At 40.1% G+C, this 18,624-nt stretch overlaps 1 protein-coding gene across 8 annotated transcripts in view; it reads left to right on the top strand.

The window, feature by feature from the left end:
• The window catches only part of RAPGEF4 (Rap guanine nucleotide exchange factor 4), a 134,728-nt gene that overhangs the window by 74,259 nt on the left and 41,845 nt on the right, over nucleotides 1–18,624 (top strand). For all 8 annotated transcript variants that reach the window (XM_047084119.1, XM_047084118.1, XM_047084117.1 and 5 more), the window contains 2 exons: nucleotides 5,324–5,412; nucleotides 9,833–9,911. In XM_047084119.1, the coding sequence (XP_046940075.1) occupies nucleotides 5,324–5,412; nucleotides 9,833–9,911 (168 nt within the window). The remainder of the gene's footprint in view (nucleotides 1–5,323; nucleotides 5,413–9,832; nucleotides 9,912–18,624) is intronic.

Raw genomic sequence — 18,624 nt, 5'->3', positions numbered from 1 at the left:
AGCAGCCTCCATGCCCAGCACAGAGCCCAGAGCCCAACACGAGGCTTGATCTCACGACTGTGAGATCACGATCTGAGCCACAATCAAGAGTCAAATGCTTAACTAACTGAGCCACCCAGGCGCCCTTTGGTTCTCTATTTAACTTGAGCCTCTTTCAGTATGCCTATATCCTGTTCCATCTTTTGTTGCAACTTCTTTTTTTTTGTTGTTTATTTATTTATTTTTTTGATGTTTATTCATTTTGGAGAGAGACACAGATGGAGCATGAATAAGGGAGGGGCAGAGAGAGAGAGAGACACAGAATCCGAAGCCGACTCCAGGCTATGAGCTGTCAGCACAGAGCCTGATATGGGGCTTGAACCCACGAACTTCGAGATTATGACCTGAGCTGAAGTCAGACACTTAACCACCTAAGCCACCCAGGCGTCCCTTTTGTTGCAACTTCTTACATGAGGCTTTTTTCCATCAAATGTACAAACACTTGAATAGTAAGACAGGAGAACAAGGAAATGTAGCTTTAAGAAATTGTGAAAGATTGCAGAATCTTGTTTTTAAAATAAAGATTAATTTTCAATCTTAGAATAACAAAAACACCAATCCTGTAGCCAAAGAAGTGTCACCAAATAATATGTTGAAAAAGAATGCATCCCAAGTAATTTTCCTTTGTTTGCAACACAAATGGGGTGTTCCCTTTAATCAGGCCACTCACGGTAACTGATGAATTTTTATTGTTTAGACTCAAAGCCCAAAGCTCAGACATTTTCATCTGGATGAATCAACGTATTTTCAAAGAAGGTGGGAAGAAATAGAATATTATTGAGTAGCCATAATATATTTTGCGTGTTTCGTGTAATCCTGACTACACACTCCTTTTTACCGATGGAAAAAGCAGGCTCAGAGAAGCCAGCTACTTGCCCAGGATTACAAAGCTTGTAATGGTAAAGCTGGCAGCAATTCCAGCTGACAACTTCAATGCTTTTCTTCCTTCAGCCATGAAGCTTACTATGGCAATATACAGTACGTAAATACTGTATCCTCAACACTATCATGTAAACACTGCAAACCAATATATTTCAAAAGGGCTGACATAAAACAGACTGTATAAAAAACTGTTCTTTCACTTCCAAATCTGTAAACTGCCATCCAGAATTCTTCATGTTGTTTTTTTTTTTTTCCGCTGCTACCCATTCTTGAAAATGTTCTCTCATGAATGTTTTCAACAGTTATCCGTTCAGCCCATGGAAGACGAGAATGAAGATATTTTTAATGCGAAGGTTAGGTCCCTCCCCACTGATTTTCTTTAGTGTGCTTAAATATATCTGGAGCATTTTACAGTGTAGATCTGCATTCTTTAATAATGCCTCAGATGTCTCAGGAAAATTTTACCACCTGAAAAAGTAAGCCTTGAAAATTCTCCTTAACCTTGAAACATTTGACCAAGAAGTCCCCCGGAGGCCCTGCTTCTTTCACCTCTTCATACCATGGGGGAATGATCAAAAGCGTTTGCTTGTTACAACATAGTCCATTCAGAGCGCCTTCCAAATATAGATTTTCTTATGAAATCAAACTAAAGGGAACAGAAGAGGAGAAGCTCATGTATTCAGTTTATTTTAGGCCTGGATCTGATTTCCGTTACATCTCCTTTTCTGTGTTCTGTAGACCGATCCAGATTTCTTATATAATTCAAAAACGTGTGCATGTTCACAGCGCACCCTTTAAGAAATATCCGTCAGCACAAAATAATGCGCTGGGCAAGATCAGCTCCCTGAAGAGGAAAAAGTCATTCTCTCGAGGGGTCTCTTTCCATGTCGGGCTTTCTCAATGCCAGACCAGAGTTAAAGGGGGCACGGCACCATGTAAGTGAATTTTGGCCTGATGTTCTGGATAACTTTGACAATATGCCAACAACGATGTCTGTGGGTAGACTTAAAATTCAGGAACATATAGGGCCTCCATCTTTTCAGAAATCATCCCTTTTGAACTCAAAGAGGGTCATCACATTGGTGCCAGTTGTAATGTTATTTTTCTTCTCTTTTTTTTTTAAGTGTTTATTTATTTTTGAGAGAGAGAGGGAGACAGAGGCTCCAAAACGGGCTCTGCGCTGACAGTGGTGAGCCTGATGCAGGGATTGAACTCACAAACTGTGAGATCATGACCTGAGCCAAAGTTGGACGCTCAACCAGCTGAGCCACCCAGTGCCCCATAATGTTATTTTTCTGATTAACTTTTCCCCTGAGAAATCCAGAAGAGTTTTTCATGTATACATTTTAAATTTTCAAAGCTGCCTGACTGCCCAAGCCACTCAACTCTGAGTGTGATATTAAAACATCAATATCAAGACAGTGTTTCTCATGCTGAATAAACTATCTCAGGCTCTCAAACATTTACCATTTTGGTTATCTTCTGCTGTGTGGTTATGTGATTTTAATAGGAAAGAGAGAATTTAAAGGGACTGCTTCTGCTTTAGTTACTGTGTTGCTTTTTCCTTAGACTATCAACCACCCAATTGCTCAGGTCCATCTTGTTTGCAGAAAGATAGTCTCTTTTAGGTTCTCCTCCCCTCCATCCTTTGTTGTTGTTGTTCTAGGTGCAGATAGAAGTTGTTGTTCTAGGTGCAGATAGAAGTGTCCTCATTTCCAGACTTGGCATTAGGAACAGATTTTTCTGTCACAGGCTTAAAAGCCCACAGCTTGGATAATGTAATCAATTTGGGCTTCTTTTTAACTTGGACTAGAATAGCTCCTTCATGAAATAAACTGAAAAAAGCCGTGCTGTCTGGGATTCAAGTCCCTCAGTTAAACAGAGGTCAAGCAGAGGGTGTCTGGCAGTGTCCAGCCTGAAACAAAGCAATAATATGGTGTTTCAGCCAAGCCCAGGGCTACAAATTCACAGATGGCTACATCTGGCCAGAAGCTCCCTGGCTCTTTCTCTTCAGAGTTCCGTGACCTAAGAATATCAACACCTGCACTGCCCTCTGTGGAGCGGAGGAGGGAGAGGATGGGCTAAGGCAGCCACAGCAGCTGTACCACTAGAGGGAGCCCTTGGTAGCAAAAGCAAGATCTCCTGGTGTCTGAGACTGATGAGGTGGGCAGAGATGTCGCTTCTCTCTAAGGAGGTGATAGGAAATCTGGTTTGCCCCCTCGGTCTTCATTCTTTGTGGCCAGACATAAATACTCTAGCTAAGGGATGTCCGAACCAAGAACACCAGAATGTTAAGCCAACCCGGCAGAGTTAAACTTCTGAGGAGGGAACACATTTCAAACTGAAATACCCATCATGTAACCAGCCAGAAAGCTTACAGCCTGCTAGCGACGACTGCCCAGTGCCATGCCAAATACAAGTCACTGGTGTTCTGTGTAATGTATTTATCATCTTATTTAAATAAAACTTGTTTTCAGACACAAACAAGTTCCTTTTCAGAATGAGCTCCAGGTACCTAGACATACCCTCTGCCCCAAGCGTCTTGGGGCACAGGCAGAGCCGGGCCACAAGACACACACTTGTGCTCCGAAGCCAGACCAGGCTCACAGCAGAGATCTGGCACTTACTAACTCTGTGACCATAGGCCTGCGGCCTCCCCTTGCCCAGCAGATTCTCCATCTGCAGAATGAAGATAATATTTAACTAGCAGGAATAAGCAATGACGACATGGTTCAGTGCCCACCTAGCTGTTTGGGGCGTAGGAAATACTCAACAGATGCTGATGCCCTCTCCAGCCAGATTCCTTATTAATGTGGTCAATGCCACCCATCTTCCAGCTTGCCTAGAGAGTACTATCCAAGGATCAGGTATTTCAGGAATTATTGAATGAACTCAGCGGTTTTCTCCATTTAAGTGTTCAAGGCCATTATCGATACACCCTCTCCTTTCCTCAAATAGCCATTGCCTACAAGAGGTAAAACCCTTGTCTTTTGCCTTATTTATTTTGAGAAAGGGGTGATACTCGTGAGGTTAAAATAGATCTTTTTTTTCCTATTCCCCCTTTCTTCCTCTAGGCTCCAAAGTCAGGTTTCCTCAAAGATTTAACTCTTCAGCTTCTTTTTGATCCTGAGTGCACACACACACTAGCATGCACACATAGAATAGTCTTAACTAATGGTCACCTTACCATCCGGGTAGAGTGCATTTGCTACTCATTCAATACCAGAGTTGTTTCACTCAGTCTCTGTTCTCACATGCATGGGGCTATGTGTTGGATTGCTTCTTCTTTACTCCCTCAGGCAGGAGGTTAAGACCTTGAGGATTAATACATTAGAGATGTTCTTGGAATCTAAGCACACTTCCTCCAAGGTCTCAAACAGGCAAGGAAAGAGTGTTGGTGAGGAGACAAAGAAATCTGAGTCCTCCTGGAGCCGAATCATACCACTGCTTTCTGAACATTTGTTTTTCATTGTTGTTTTTCTTCCCATCATTTTGCTTTATGTGAAATTCCGAGCAGAAAAGCAAAGTCTGAGTTTTAGCATAGGAGTGCCCAGATCACCTTAATGTATTTTGCCTGTGGCTTCATTCACTGCTTTGTTACCATCTTCGATATGACTTTGAAATAGCCCACATTCAGTTTAAAAAATAAATCCTGTCCTGTTGGTTGATGAAACCCACGGATGGATCTTCTGAAATAATGACTAACACACCCTACCCCCAAATAATATACATTTTACGTTGAAATAAATCTATGGATTTTCTAGTGTTGATTTATTTCCTATCCAGATGCTACTGGAGTTTGTTTGCTCAGTGGCGTTTGGGGTTTTGTTTTCCTTTCTCTTGTTTTATTCTTAGCTGTGTTTCCAAAGCACACACCAGTGTACAGTTGGGAAAGACAGAGCATTCCAGAAATAGGCAGGGGAATCCAATGTGGGACCGAGATTGTGCTACAAATAACCCATATATGGGTAACCTAGTTTACTGTCACTTGCCCTCGCCAGCTCCCCCTGCCTGGCCCGAACTGCCCTGTGATTTACATGTTCCTTTCCATTCCCCTTGGAGCAAGGCTGAAGCTTCTCAGTTCCCAGCCTGCTAGAGCCGCTCTCCAAGTTTACTTCAGTTCCATGTAGGGAAAAAAGAATAACGTTTTAGTAACTACTTCAATTCGTGAAGGGTTTTTTCATTGTCTTCCTGTGTGGCTTTGGCAAGGTACATGGTCTCTCTTACCATAAGGAGAATGTGGGCCATAAGTTAAGTCATAATGGTTCTCTGGGACTCAAACAAGGAATAAGTAAACGAAAACAAAACAGAAAACACACAAAAAACTTAGATATGTGAAAAGTCATTCATTAATGATTTGCCCACTTTTGAAAAACTGATGATGTTTTTATTTCTTATCCAGGTATACTGTGATGTCAGGAACACCTGAAAAAATTTTAGAGCATTTTCTAGAAACAATACGCCTTGAGCCAGCTTTAAATGAAGCAACAGGTAAACACCGAGAACAGTTTTGTGTGTCCATTAAATCCATGCAGAGCACTGTAAAAACAAACAAACAAAAAAGATAACAACAACAGCAAAAATCCTGAATTCATTTGCAGTATGTGTATCCAAACAGTTTTAGAGGGGAGTTATGTGTATTAACATTAGAAGAGCATTCCTGCGTGGCTGAGTCAGGGAACAATCTTTCAGACCCTCCTCTGCCTGCTCAAATTCTGTCTGTCTTTTGTAGATGGCTCAGTCTTATACATATTAAGAATAGACTTTCATAGACATCCATTAGTTAATAACTCAAATCCTATCTATTGCCATAAGGAATTTGAAGCTGTCTACCTAAAAGGCACAACCTTGTTCCAGCTGAGAGTTAAATGATTCTGTCTGTGGTTGTAGATTCTTAGGCTTGGACCCTGGGCTGCCCCAGGGTGTAACTAAACACCAGCACCTGTTAGTCTCCCAGGGCTGTCATAACAAAGTACCACAAACTAGATGGCTTAAACAATAGAAATTTATTGTCTGACAGTGCTGGAGACTACAAGTCCAAGATCAAGGTGACAGCACATTGGCTCCTTCTGAGAGCTGTGAGGGAGAGTCTGTTCCATGCCACTCTCCTAGCTTCTGGTGGTTTGCCAGCGATCCTTGGCATTCCTTGTTTTGTAGATGCATATTGAATTAGGACCCACACTAATGACCTCTTCTTAACTACATCTGCAAAGACCCTATTTCCAAATAAGGTCACATTCTTAGGTATTGAGGGTTAGGACTTCAACCTGCCTTTTTGGGGGGACAAAATTCAACTCATAATACCACCTTACAGTGAAACAATCCTGTTGACTAAGACACAGAGATTCAAGGATGAATGAGATGAATCTCACCACTGAACCTGAGTGTTCAGAGTTATGATATCGTTCTCCATTTTGGTTACCATCTTGTACATGACTTTGGAACAACCCATATTCAAGTTAAAAAAAAAAAATCCTGTCTTACTGGCCTGTCTCAGAATAATAGGTTAATATTTTAAGCATATTAAGCCCAAAGAAGAACATTTATCACTAAAAGAAACTCAAAGATTTATCTCAAATATTTAGTAATAATTCAAAGCCCAGTTCCATCACTTCTGCAATATACTCAAGGTAAAGTCATCATTATTATTATATATCTCCTAAAAGTATTTTGCCACTGATTTACTTCTTATTTTATCTCTTCATTCCAGCTTCTAATTTTATAAATAGATTATCTGAGATTTGCTTTCTCGTGTAGCAAATTAATTGGGGAGTAGTGGATATAAAAGCCAGGATCTCTGACTCTAGGGCACTCATTTTCGGTTCAATATCTGTTGAGTATCTTGTTGGGCAGAGACAAAGCTGGATGCTTTGAACTGGGCAAGGTGAAGAAAAAAGTCACCCTCCTGTCCTCAGGAAGTTTATAACCTGCTAGAGGACATAAAGGAATCTGCAAATAACTTGAACATAAGGCAGAATGTGGCCAGTGCTTCAGGAGGGGACTAGCTGAGGGTACCTGAGGCAAAGTGTCATGGAGAATATATAGCCTTGAAGTGGCCCTGCAGGAAGGCTGGAGGTTAGTGACTAGAGACTGGGAACAAAGCCTTCCATACTGAAGGACATTAGTGCTGACCTAGAAATGGGCAAGGAGCATCAAGCAGTCTGGTTCTGCCAGACTATCATATACATAAGTAGGAGGAAAAGGGCAAGGTCTAAGAATAAGGTCTAAGATCTTACAGGGTCTTAAATACAAAGATAAGCATTGGGGAATGGTCGAAGATGTCTGAGCAAGAAAAGTGTGATAAAACCTTTTTTTTTTTTTTTTTTTTTTTTTTTTTTTTGAGAAAGGAAACCCTCAATGGACCCATTAGATGGGGAATCCTTGTTTCTAGGGCCATACCTAACCCCAAATAAACCACTTTTCTAGAACCTGAGGTCAGGAAAAATATAACAGATCCCCCCATACCCCTGATAAAGTATTTGCCCAGAATGTGTGATTACCTGGTACAAGAAACAGCATATTCTGTAAAGTAAATATTGACTGAAAAGGAGGATTCTGGTACATTAGAGACTATGGCATCTAAGGAAAGATCTGTAAGATCTTTACTACCCATGAAGAACAAATATATCCTTTCTTTTAAAGTCACCTCTAAGAGGGGTGGGGACTAGAGTATTGCTTTCTAAAAATTGAAGCCTAGAAATCAGTGCATTTTGTGGCTGGCATGTAGAATGTGATTCCTGACCCTTTCATTTTTGTTGTTAGAACTAGGTTAACATCAAAATTTAGTATCAAACTTCATTCTCTGCTGGCTTTTTGGATTCTTTCTCACAAGTATAATGTTCATGGCTTGGAGATAAAGAATAAATCAGTATCTTTCTCATAATCAAAAATATGAATGTGCCATAGTCATCCTAAAAGTAACGCTAGTAGGCCCTTGAAACACAGATGCAGTAGAGGGAAAGACCTTGGCATTTATGGGTTTATAATACAGTGAGAAATGTCAGAGTTGACAGCAAAACTGGTTTTCACCATAGAAATAAACACTCCTGGGTCTGACAGTACATTCTCTTAATTTACCGAAACATCTATTTTCTCCCTAAGACCTATTAGTCTCCTAAATTTTTTATTTCTGTGACCAGCATTAGTCATTGAGTGACTTGAGAAATTATTTTCTAGCAGGAAATGATTTTTTTAAATCAGTCCTCAAGAGTTCATGCCTATGAGTAGAGAACAAGAAAGCCACAGTAAAATATGGGTGCTGGGTTGTTACCTTGCTAGGTGACCAGCTCACCAACCTTGGAGTCCCCAACTCAAATCTCTGCTTTAGCAAAATTTAAACTCCTGTGCAGCCTAGTCCTTCTGAGAGCCTTATAAACAAGCATTACTCCCCTGTCCTCAGAGAATATCTAAAATGTCTAAAGGCAAGCCTAGATGTGAAACTTAGACAAGCCAGATTCCTTTTGTACTTAAGGGGAGAAGTTCCATGCAGCTAGTCTGGTGTCTGCTCTGCTTCCTCTCTGGGACTGAATAATAGGACTGAAATAGCTGGCAATGCCAACTGACAACCGCGGAGGATTACACTCATCACTTATATGTAAATGAGTATAATGGCATTATGTGACCTGACAGAGGTGTTAGCTGACGCTACAGTGGTGATCCTATTGTCATATGTAAATGTGTCAAATCAACACGTCATATACCTTAAACTTACACAGCGTTACCTATCAATTATATCTCTTTTGTTAAAATATTATTTAATTTAAAACATAGACATTGGAAATCTAATGTATTCAGTTAAAATTTTCACATCTCTTACCATTTTCTATATGAAGAGTCTCACCAACCCCAGCCAGTATAGTTCATTTCTTAATCAGAATCCACATAGCATCTCAGATAGCAAGTTTCAGCAAGTGTACTTCTAAACACCTGCCTTCCCCTGCTCTCCCAACAATGCTGACTGGATGCTGCTGTCTTTGCAATGAGGAACCAGCCCTGAATTCAAAATGAAGCTTCTCTTTGGGACTTACCTATTTCCCTACCCATCCCCCTGCTTACCTACTGACAAAATAGCTTCAAATATAGGACAGCCACCCTCTAACTGTACTAGAGAGCTTTCATTTTGCTTCAGTTACTGCTCAGAGCGTTTATCTTGTCCTTTTTTTTCTTCTTTTGTTTCTCTCACCAACTTTTTGTTCTGATCACCTCCTTCTAGAAATCCATTGCCTCTGATCTTTCATTGCTCCCTCTGGAAACTGGGTGATAAAGATACAAAGGAAAACAGATGTTGACAAAAGACGTATGCTGTCACGTAGACAAAGAAATGACCGTGTCTTAATCCTGCATGCATGGATGCCCATGGGTGGCTCTTTAATTACATGTATTTTTTTATATATACATTGTGGCTAAGGTGACCAGTGCTGTTTGTAAAGGCAGTCTCTTTTAAAAAATACTATACTTTTTGTTCACTCTCCTAAGAAATTGTGTTTTGACCTCAAGCCTGTCAACATTATTATTTTTTTTAAATAATTTTTTTAATGTTTATTTATTTTTGATAGAGAGAGACAGAGCACAAGTGGGGGAGGGGCAGAGAGAGAGGGAGACACAGAATCTGAAGCAGACTCCAGGCTCTGAGCTGTCAGCACAGTGCCCGACGCGGGGACTCAAACTCACAGACTGTGAGATCATGACTGAGCCAAAGTCGGACGCTTAACCGACTGAGCCACCCAGGTGCCCCAACATTATTATCTTTTATATGCAGCATCTCTACGTACAGTAAAACCACAATCCCCCAAGCCAATGTATAAGAACCATTGACATTGACCAAGAACAGATAAACAGACACTCTTGCTTTCCTAAGGATTTCTGCAAAAACCTAATTTCTTTTTCTGCTTTCCTTTTTTTCCCCCTGCAGATTCCATTTTAAATGACTTTGTTATGATGCACTGTGTTTTCATGCCAAATACCCAGCTTTGCCCAGCCCTGGTGGCCCAATATCCTTTTGTTGTGAAAAACCTCTGTTCCCTTGAAGACACTGCACATGTATATGGTCATTATCTCATTTCATTCTCTGAAGGTAAGTCATGACCCAGGCAGGGTCATGCTGTCCACCTTTGTCAAACTCTGAAATGCCCGCAGTTTTCCCCCGCCGTAGGCTTCAGCCCTCTCTAGCATGGTTTTGTTGTGCCGTGTTTCAGGATTTCCTCCCCATTACCTGTGTAGGGGAATGTGAGCCGAGTTACCTTAGGAAAGTGATACATACCTGGGAGGTAACCTAAAGAAAGTTATGGAGAAGAGTGTTATTAGAGAGTATTAGTAGGGACAGTTCCCTAACCTTGGAGGCAGACTTTGTACCTCTGCAGGGTACCTGGCAGCATGGCCCGGGGCCTGCCTGTGTTCTTCCTCTAAGCGCCAGTATTAATCCTTTTGCACATAAATACAGGTTATCATCATGGGGTAGCTTTTCCTTCACATCTGTCCTAGTCCATGCTCTCCTCTAGATACAAAATGTATTCTTTCACTGTATTGTTATTACTACCACATTGCCTTAAGTCACACAAACCTTGGCATTCTAATGGCAGTTCCCCTAGGCAGCTTGAGCACTGAGTTTGTTTGGGGGCAGCTTTTTAATAGTCTGCTGAATTGACCATTTGGTACACGGTTTCTGGCACAGAGACAGCATTCAGAAAATTAAGTCGAACTTAAATAAAAATGGTGAATGCTATGCAGTTATACCCTCAACTTTGGGGGTCATGTGACAGTATATTTTCCAACTCTACTTTCTTTTCAAAGGAACAAAAATTTAGACCCCAAAACACTTTGGCTTATTGAGTAGTTAAATATATTGAAGGAGGAATGGCTTTCTTTTTTCCGAGCAATCCAATCAATGTTGCATGTTTTTCTTTTTCAGAATTATAATTGCCCTACCTGATTCTCATTTCCTTGTTCACTCATAATTCTCTTTGAAGTCAACAGAATGTGTGAGGATGGGAGATTTGAGTTGAATGTGTTATTCAGAAGAAGCTGCAAGAGTGAGATTTGGGTGTTTATTTGCCTGGAAACTATCTTTCCAAGTAATGACAGCTTAATGAGACTTACATACATTATATATTCTTTCTGGCTTATATTTGGTTTTTCTCAAGTTAACACATTCAGGATCTGTCTGTGCTCTTTTAACAACATACATAATAATTGTTATGAGACCTTTGAGACTTTTTGGAAGAAAAAATAAAAACCACCATTGAATTCAGACTTATTTTTTCCCAAGAGTTAGCATGTTGATAAGATTAAGGCAAACAAAATGCAAAGAAGAGCGAGACAGTATATGGGCCATGTCATATTATCTTTACAACTCAAAACCCCAAACACCAGGCTTCTATTTTTTTTTGCAAATTCTTATTTCTTCATTTTTTAGCTTGTTCCCCTTTAGAGTTGGTTGAGAACATTCATAGCACTGATCTTTGTTTTTAAAACAGAAGCTCCCAGAGTGAAAGTCCATACTATGTCCAGGTAGGGAGGTGTGTGAAAAAGGGTACTGGGTGGAGGAGAGGAAGTCACAGAAGTGAACAGTAGAATCAGGGGAGGCCTGTGATATCCAATCCTGATTCTTTTCTCTGTAGATGGAGGGAATCCAGGATGGCTGGGTGTCATCTAAACTACCTAGTGCCCTCAGATCACCTCTTTCACTCTTGGTCCTATGAGAACTTAGATTCTCTTCATTGTTCTATTTTGAATCAACTCTCTGTCAGGCTAATAGCATTGGTCCATATTATACTACTTTGTCCTTATAGGGGTTAATATTAGCTTTATTTTACAAATGAGAATTCCAGGACTCAAAAACAGTAGAGTGACATGCCCAAGGCAAGTGGCAGAGCCATGATTCATCGAGGCCTTAGGATTTCAAGCCTGAAGCGTGTCACTGTTTTTCTTCACAGATTATTTATTTAAGAGTTTGTCCTTCAGGGGCACCTGGGTGGCTCAGTCAGTTAAGCATCCAACTCTTGATTTCCGCCCAGGTCATGATTTCACAGTTCGTAGGATGGAGCCCCCATTGGGCTCTGCACTGACAGCATGGAACCTCCTTGAGATTCTCTCTCCCTCTCTCTCTCTCTCTGCCCCTCCCCTGCTCATGCACAGATATGCATGCACTCTCTCTCTCTATCTCAAAATAAATAAATAAACTTCTTAAAAAAGTTTATCCTATGGAGTTTAACAACATTTCTTGGCAATGTATTGCATGATACATGTTTATCTGTTTCAGGTGGCTCAAAGCAACGTAGATATAATTTGGTGAAGCCAAATAAATCAAGCATTCAATAGAACTTTTTGCAATCATGGAAGTTTCCTATTTCTGGGCTAGACCAGTATCCACTAGCCTTGAAATTAGCGACTATTACTGAGGAACTGAATTTATAATTTTACCTAATTTTCATTCATTTAAATTTAAATAGCTATATGTGGCTTATGGCTACCGTGTTGGACAGCATAAGTCTCGTCCTTAGATCTTGGGAACGAGAGCCTCAAACAAGAATTGCTGTTCTGTAACACCTAGGGAGGGCATCCTGGGGACACCAGGGGCTCACCCTGCTGCAGGCAAGCAAACAGAAAAGGCTTACTCCCTGAAGATCATGCAAGTGTTTCTATATTATGCTGAGGACTCGATTTTTAGTGCCCTTTTCCTCCGGGGACATGTTATATGGGCTTCTTATATAACCTATATTTTTTGGTCATTAGTAACATAAACCAATGGTGACTATCTTTTTTTTTTTTTAATGTTTATTTTTGAGAGACAGAGAGAGTGTGAGCAGGGGAGGAGCAGAGAGAGAGGGAGAACCAGGATCCAGAGTAGGCTCCAGGCTCCAAGCTGTCAGCACAGAGCCCAATACAGAGCTTGGACCCACAAACTGCGAGATCATGACCTGAGGTGAAGCAGACCCTTAACCAACCAACCCACCCAGGCATCCCCCAATGGTGACTATCTTAAGGAATATAGGAATTCATCAGAGGAATATGGGTTAACTCAGAAAATAGAAGGAATCCTTGAGGAGCACCAGCTTTCAAAAGGGGCCTCAGAAGCAACAAGTAAAGACCCTGCTATTGGGGCAAATCTGCTGCAAGCATCCTAGGCCTTCACCTCATTCCCACATCCCAAGGAAGGAGGGTCTAGTTGGCCTAGATTGGGTAGCTGCTGACATATTGGTCAAAGGAAGGCAAAGCACTTTATAGGCAGTTCCCCAGAGATGGCCTGTAAAGGAAAACAGAGAGAGTGGAGAAATAGGTGGCAAAACAGAGAAAACAACAAATACACATAAACTGCTTACTGCCTTGCGCACAAGTGACAGGAGAAATAATGTAAAACTGAGCAAGTAGGTTAACGCCCATATTGTTGACATGAGATAAGGGATAGCGAAATCCTTAACCCCGTTCCATTAAAGCACTCACATTCAAGTGAGTTGCTTTGGCTCAGTGTTTTCAAAGTACTTAATATCTGTGACTGTGCCTAGCAGCCCTGTGAAGAAGTCAGTATTTTCACTGCGCTTTTTCCAAATCAATAAACTAGGATAATGAAAAATTATGATTTGCTCAGAGAAAAGTAATTACTAGTACAGAAAAGATTTGAGCCCTGAGCCACTGACACCTATTTCTGTCCTTAATCCACATTGTATGTCACCTCCAATTTTGCTTTTAGCACAAAGGAAGATGGTAGAACTCTGTTTAACATTAATATTTCAGGCCTTTTATGTGCTAATGAGAGAAAATCTCTATTCATTAGCTATGCTTGGAACACGATTTCACCGGATGAATACAAGTGCTTTCTAATGAGTTTTTAAAATTATATTTGTTCAGTTTCTGTACTTTTCATCTTTAGTTTCTTTAATCTTTTTAAAATTTGCACTTAAAATTCAGTTCAATTTTCCACTGGTCTTTCAAAAGAAAAGTCAAGCCACCTATAACCCTATCAGGTATTCCTATTGTTAATATTTTGGTATGTATCCTTCCAGTCTTTTTTCTTTACATGTAGATATATATTTTTGAATATAACAATAGGATCTGACTGTAAGTAATTTTGTCTGCTTTGTCACTAGAAAATATTTTATGAATATCTTTCTCTGCCATCAACTACTTTTCCACACTATTTTCTAAATATAGATGTCTTATATAAGTGAGATCATGTTGTATATGCTTTTTTGTAATATGTTCTTTCTCATATATATACGTATATATACATATATAATGTATATATGTGTGTGTGTATGTATATATATATATATATATATATATGAAACTATACCTTTTTTCAGTTAATTCCATAGATACTTATTAAACACAATATGTCATATAGTGCTGGGCAACAGAGTGACACAGATACATGAGAAAAACATGATATCATTTTTATTGATTCACAATATTAAATGATAGATATATCATAATTTATTTTATTAGCTTCCTCCTATTGTATATTTAGATTTTTTCCACATTTTTTGCCTATAACAAACACAAAAGGATGAATCAACATCCTCACAGCTAAATCTTTGCCCACTTATACAGTCACTTACTTTAAAAGGCAAAGGCAAGGAATATGTAATATTTTAATGCTTTTGATATTTATTACTGCACTGTTCCCCTATTGTCTTAATTTTGTGTTTTATGATTAAACTATCGTATTTTTATTTGCACAAATGCATGCAGGCCTTCAGTTCAGTAAGTGATCACAACTAAGTTAATATTATTTTGAATTTTAATAACTACATCCTTGATTCGGAGCATTTTTTTAAATTTTTTATTTTTTTTTAATGTTTACTTATTTTAGAGAGAGAAACAGAGACAGAGCACAAGTGTGGGAGGGGCAGAGAGAGAGGGAGACACAGAATCCGAAGCAGACTCCAGGCTCTGAGCTGTCAGCACAGACCCCAACACGGGGCTCATACTCACAAACCATGAGATCATGACCTGAGCCGAAGTTGGACGCTTAACCGATTGAGTCACCCAGACGCCCCCTGATTTGGAGCATTTTTACATCATTTACTTTATCTTTCCAAAACCCAGCCCCCACTTGTGAGGCTTCAAAAGGACTGGTATGATACTTACTTCCTTTTACATGTAGGAGAAATCAAGGCACATGGAGTCAAGTGAGCCAGAATTCCACATATACTAGCAAATATTTGGAGAAACTCTATGTGCCACTAATATAATTCTAGTTGCACTAGACATTGTAGTTGCCATCAGGGTCGTCTCAGTGGGTTGACTAGCTTTGGCCGTGATTGGCTCTCTGATTGCATGTCCAAAGTAGACTGAGCCAATGAGAGTCAAAGGGAGGCTTCCTGAGGCTTCTCAGGAAAAAGTTTTCTCAATATTTAAGAAAGAGAGCAGGAAGCCTGTAGCTCCAATTACCAGTGACCACCTTGCCTTCGTACAATGACGAGGGGGAAGAGTCCTATGACAAAGCTGACATGCATGGAGACTCAGGAAGAAAATGGGTCTGCGATGGCACCTTTGCACTGGTACCAATCCTGGAGCTAACCTACTGAAGATTCTTTGTTATGTCAGCAAATACAGGTCCTTGTCATTCAGAACAGATTGTTACTACAGCTGAAAGAATCTTAAGTGATCAATGGCTTATATTTAAATTTATAAGAATGTAAATACAGCAATAATTTTGGTCAAATTTTTTTTCTTAGTATCCTAATTTCTTTTGGCTTAGTATTCAACACAAATTCTGTGCTTTGGGCATGGAAATAATTCATTTCATTTCTTGAGTTAAAGAGAAAAAATAGAATGCAGATTTGCCACTAAGTTTCAGCTAAGACTACCTTCATATACCTCTGTGTATCTCTTACACAGAGACAAAGCAAACACAACACCTTCCTTTACTGAAAGGAAGGGCCTCCATCATTTATTTCTCTGTAAAACTGTCCTAGGATGTTCTCTTTATAAGTTCACTTGTATTCCCTAGGAGGAACTTTTATCAAAAATTGCTTTTCTTGGGGCGCCTGGGTGGCGCAGTCGGTTAAGCGTCCGACTTCAGCCAGGTCACGATCTCGCGGTCCGTGAGTTCAAGCCCCGTGTCAGGCTCTGGGCTGATGGCTCAGAGCCTGGAGCCTGTTTCCGATTCTGTGCCTCCCTCTCACTCTGCCCCTCCCCCGTTCATGCTCTGTCTCTCTCTGTCCCAAAAATAAATAAACGTTGAAAAAAAAATTGCTTTTCTTATTTTTTTAATGTTTATTTATTTTTGAGACAGAAACAGAGCATGAGTGGGAGAAGGGCAGAGAGAGAGGAAGACACAGATTCTGAGACAGGCTCCAGGCTTTGAACTGTCAGCACAGACCCCAACTTGGGGCTCGAACTCATGAACCGTGAGATCATAACCTGAACCGAGGTTGGACACTCAACTGACTGAGCCACCCAGACGCCCCCAAGTTTGGGGGTTTTTTGTTGGCTATTTACAAAACAGTGTTGGGTGTTTATTATCTAGATTAAGCCAAGTTTTTAGGAATATTATTTAGATGTCTAAGGGAAGTTGTGAGCTTAAATTTTGTTGAAGCCAAGTTTTACCATTGTAGTCCCCCAATTGGTTATGTGGGTGTTTAATCCATATGTTGCTACGAGAGCAATTTACTTCTGTAGGTATGCAACTTGGGACTTTTATTTTCAATAAAGTAGACTTGGTCTGATGGTAATATGATGTGATCATGGTGCCCTCTTTCTGAGAAAAGGACCATATTATCAGATATTCTACAAAGTACTATATATGCATTTTCCTAGCCTCATATCAACACCATGGGATGGGTACCCTTTTTACACTAAGGAAGTGAGGCTGAGCAGACATGTAATTTTCCCCCAAGCTACATAGCTAGTCAGTGTTAGGACAGTATTTGACCCAGCAGTGGGGTGTTACTCTACATCCTAGTTCTCTACTCTGAATACTAGCCCCTGAGCTAAGACTAAAAAGAATAGCCAAGAACTAGAGGCTTCCAAAAATGCAGAGAATTCTGAAAATCAGTGAGAAAATAAAATTCTGAGCAAGAAAATGGGAGGCACTTAAAGAAAATGACAGCACAGAAAGCAGTCCTACAAGCCCAAGTTCATAGGCTGACACAAACACAGGAGCAGCTGTGTGATGGGAATAGCATCACAGAGTTAAACCCAGAAACGCTGGGTCCTGTGAAAAATCCCCAAAAGAATCACCCATCCAAAAGATGCAACATTATTTCCAGAGGTGGATCAATAATAATGATGGTGGCTAACTCTTGCTGAGCACTTAATATGTCTCAGATACTATTCTACATGGTTTACCAGTATTGTCTCATCTCATCCTTAACAGCAGTCCTATGATGTTTACTGATGAAGAGACTGAGGCCCTAAGTGGTCAATTAACCGACCAAGGGTCTCATGGTTTGTAAGTAGGGAAGCTGGCCTGTGAACCCAGGCTGTCTAATTCCAGAACTTGCATTCCACACACGTGCCGCGTGAAGGAAGGGATAGATTCAGCGCTCAGGATATTGAGGTGCTCCACAAAGGCAAGCAGGTAGTAAAGAGGCCCCATAACACAGTGGGAAAAGCAAAAGCTCTGAAGTCAGAAAACTCTGTGTTTAATGCCTGCGTCTTACAAACTATATTACTCAGCAATTATCCTTAACCTTTCTGAACCCCGTCTATATGAAAGGGTAATTATACCTGTCCTGCCCAGCTCATCAGGTTGTTGTAAAGATCAAGTGAGGCTCTGTGTGTGAAAGTACATTATAAACCTTAAAGCCCCACATAAATATTGCCCACAGAAATAAATTACGGTGCCATTATGAAAGGAATGTAGCATAATGTAAAGAATATACTTAAGCTTTGTCTAGTCAGTGGGCAGATGACCCCCAAAGTTTGTTTTCAGCTGCAAGCAGAGATCTTGTATGCAAAGCAGGGCTTAAAAAACAACAACATTGAAGAGTATCAGTTTGAATGTTGATAAGTGTTTTATAAATAGCTGCATAATTAGCATGTACTTACTGCAAAAAGTATACATAATATTTTATTCCCTGTTGTAGGCTGTAATGAATCTGCTGCCTCTACGTCCTAGGTGGTTTTCACTTACTTTCCCCTTGATAATTTTAATACGTGGAACCATTATTAGCTGAATTAAGAATAAGTAAATGAGCAGTAAAAAAAATACAGAAAAATTACAGGTGCCTGTGGTGAGTAAGATAATAACTAGGTAAAAATATATGAAATAATTACAGTGTTTGAACGGCAGAGCCGGCATGAGGAAAATGACTCAATGGAATATTAAGGCTGCTGTTGGCAGGGTAGAAAGACCGTAGCCTACACTGTGGCCTTCACCTCTCCAGATTCTCGGCTCTAATCCTCCCTGAGAACAGATCCAATTTGTCCTCAGCCACGTTTGTGGTGCCAAAGGGGCTGGTCCAATTCGACAAAGGTTTAGTCATTCTGAAAGTCTGTGTTCCTATGGATTAAATACCCAGTATCTAAAAGCTTCTGTTTCAAAGATGCGTCCGATGTTTGGTACTTAGTGGACTTAGTCCACCTGGTGATATCGAATACGAACTTATTTAGGATGTATCTATCATCTGTATTTGACATCTTGACAAAATGGAATTTCAGATAATGTAGATAAAGGGTTTTTAAGGAGCTGTGATTTGTTTGTTTGTTTGTTTGTTTGTTCTAGAAAACTGGGTTATATATAACACCCCAAACAGTGTG

The sequence above is a fragment of the Lynx rufus genome, unplaced genomic scaffold (genome assembly GCF_022079265.1).
Source record: "Lynx rufus isolate CCGP_SWC_20201006 ecotype Redwood Valley unplaced genomic scaffold, mLynRuf1.p SCAF_2, whole genome shotgun sequence".
Taxonomy (NCBI): domain Eukaryota; kingdom Metazoa; phylum Chordata; class Mammalia; order Carnivora; family Felidae; genus Lynx; species Lynx rufus.
This window is presented reverse-complemented; position numbering and strand designations above follow the sequence as displayed.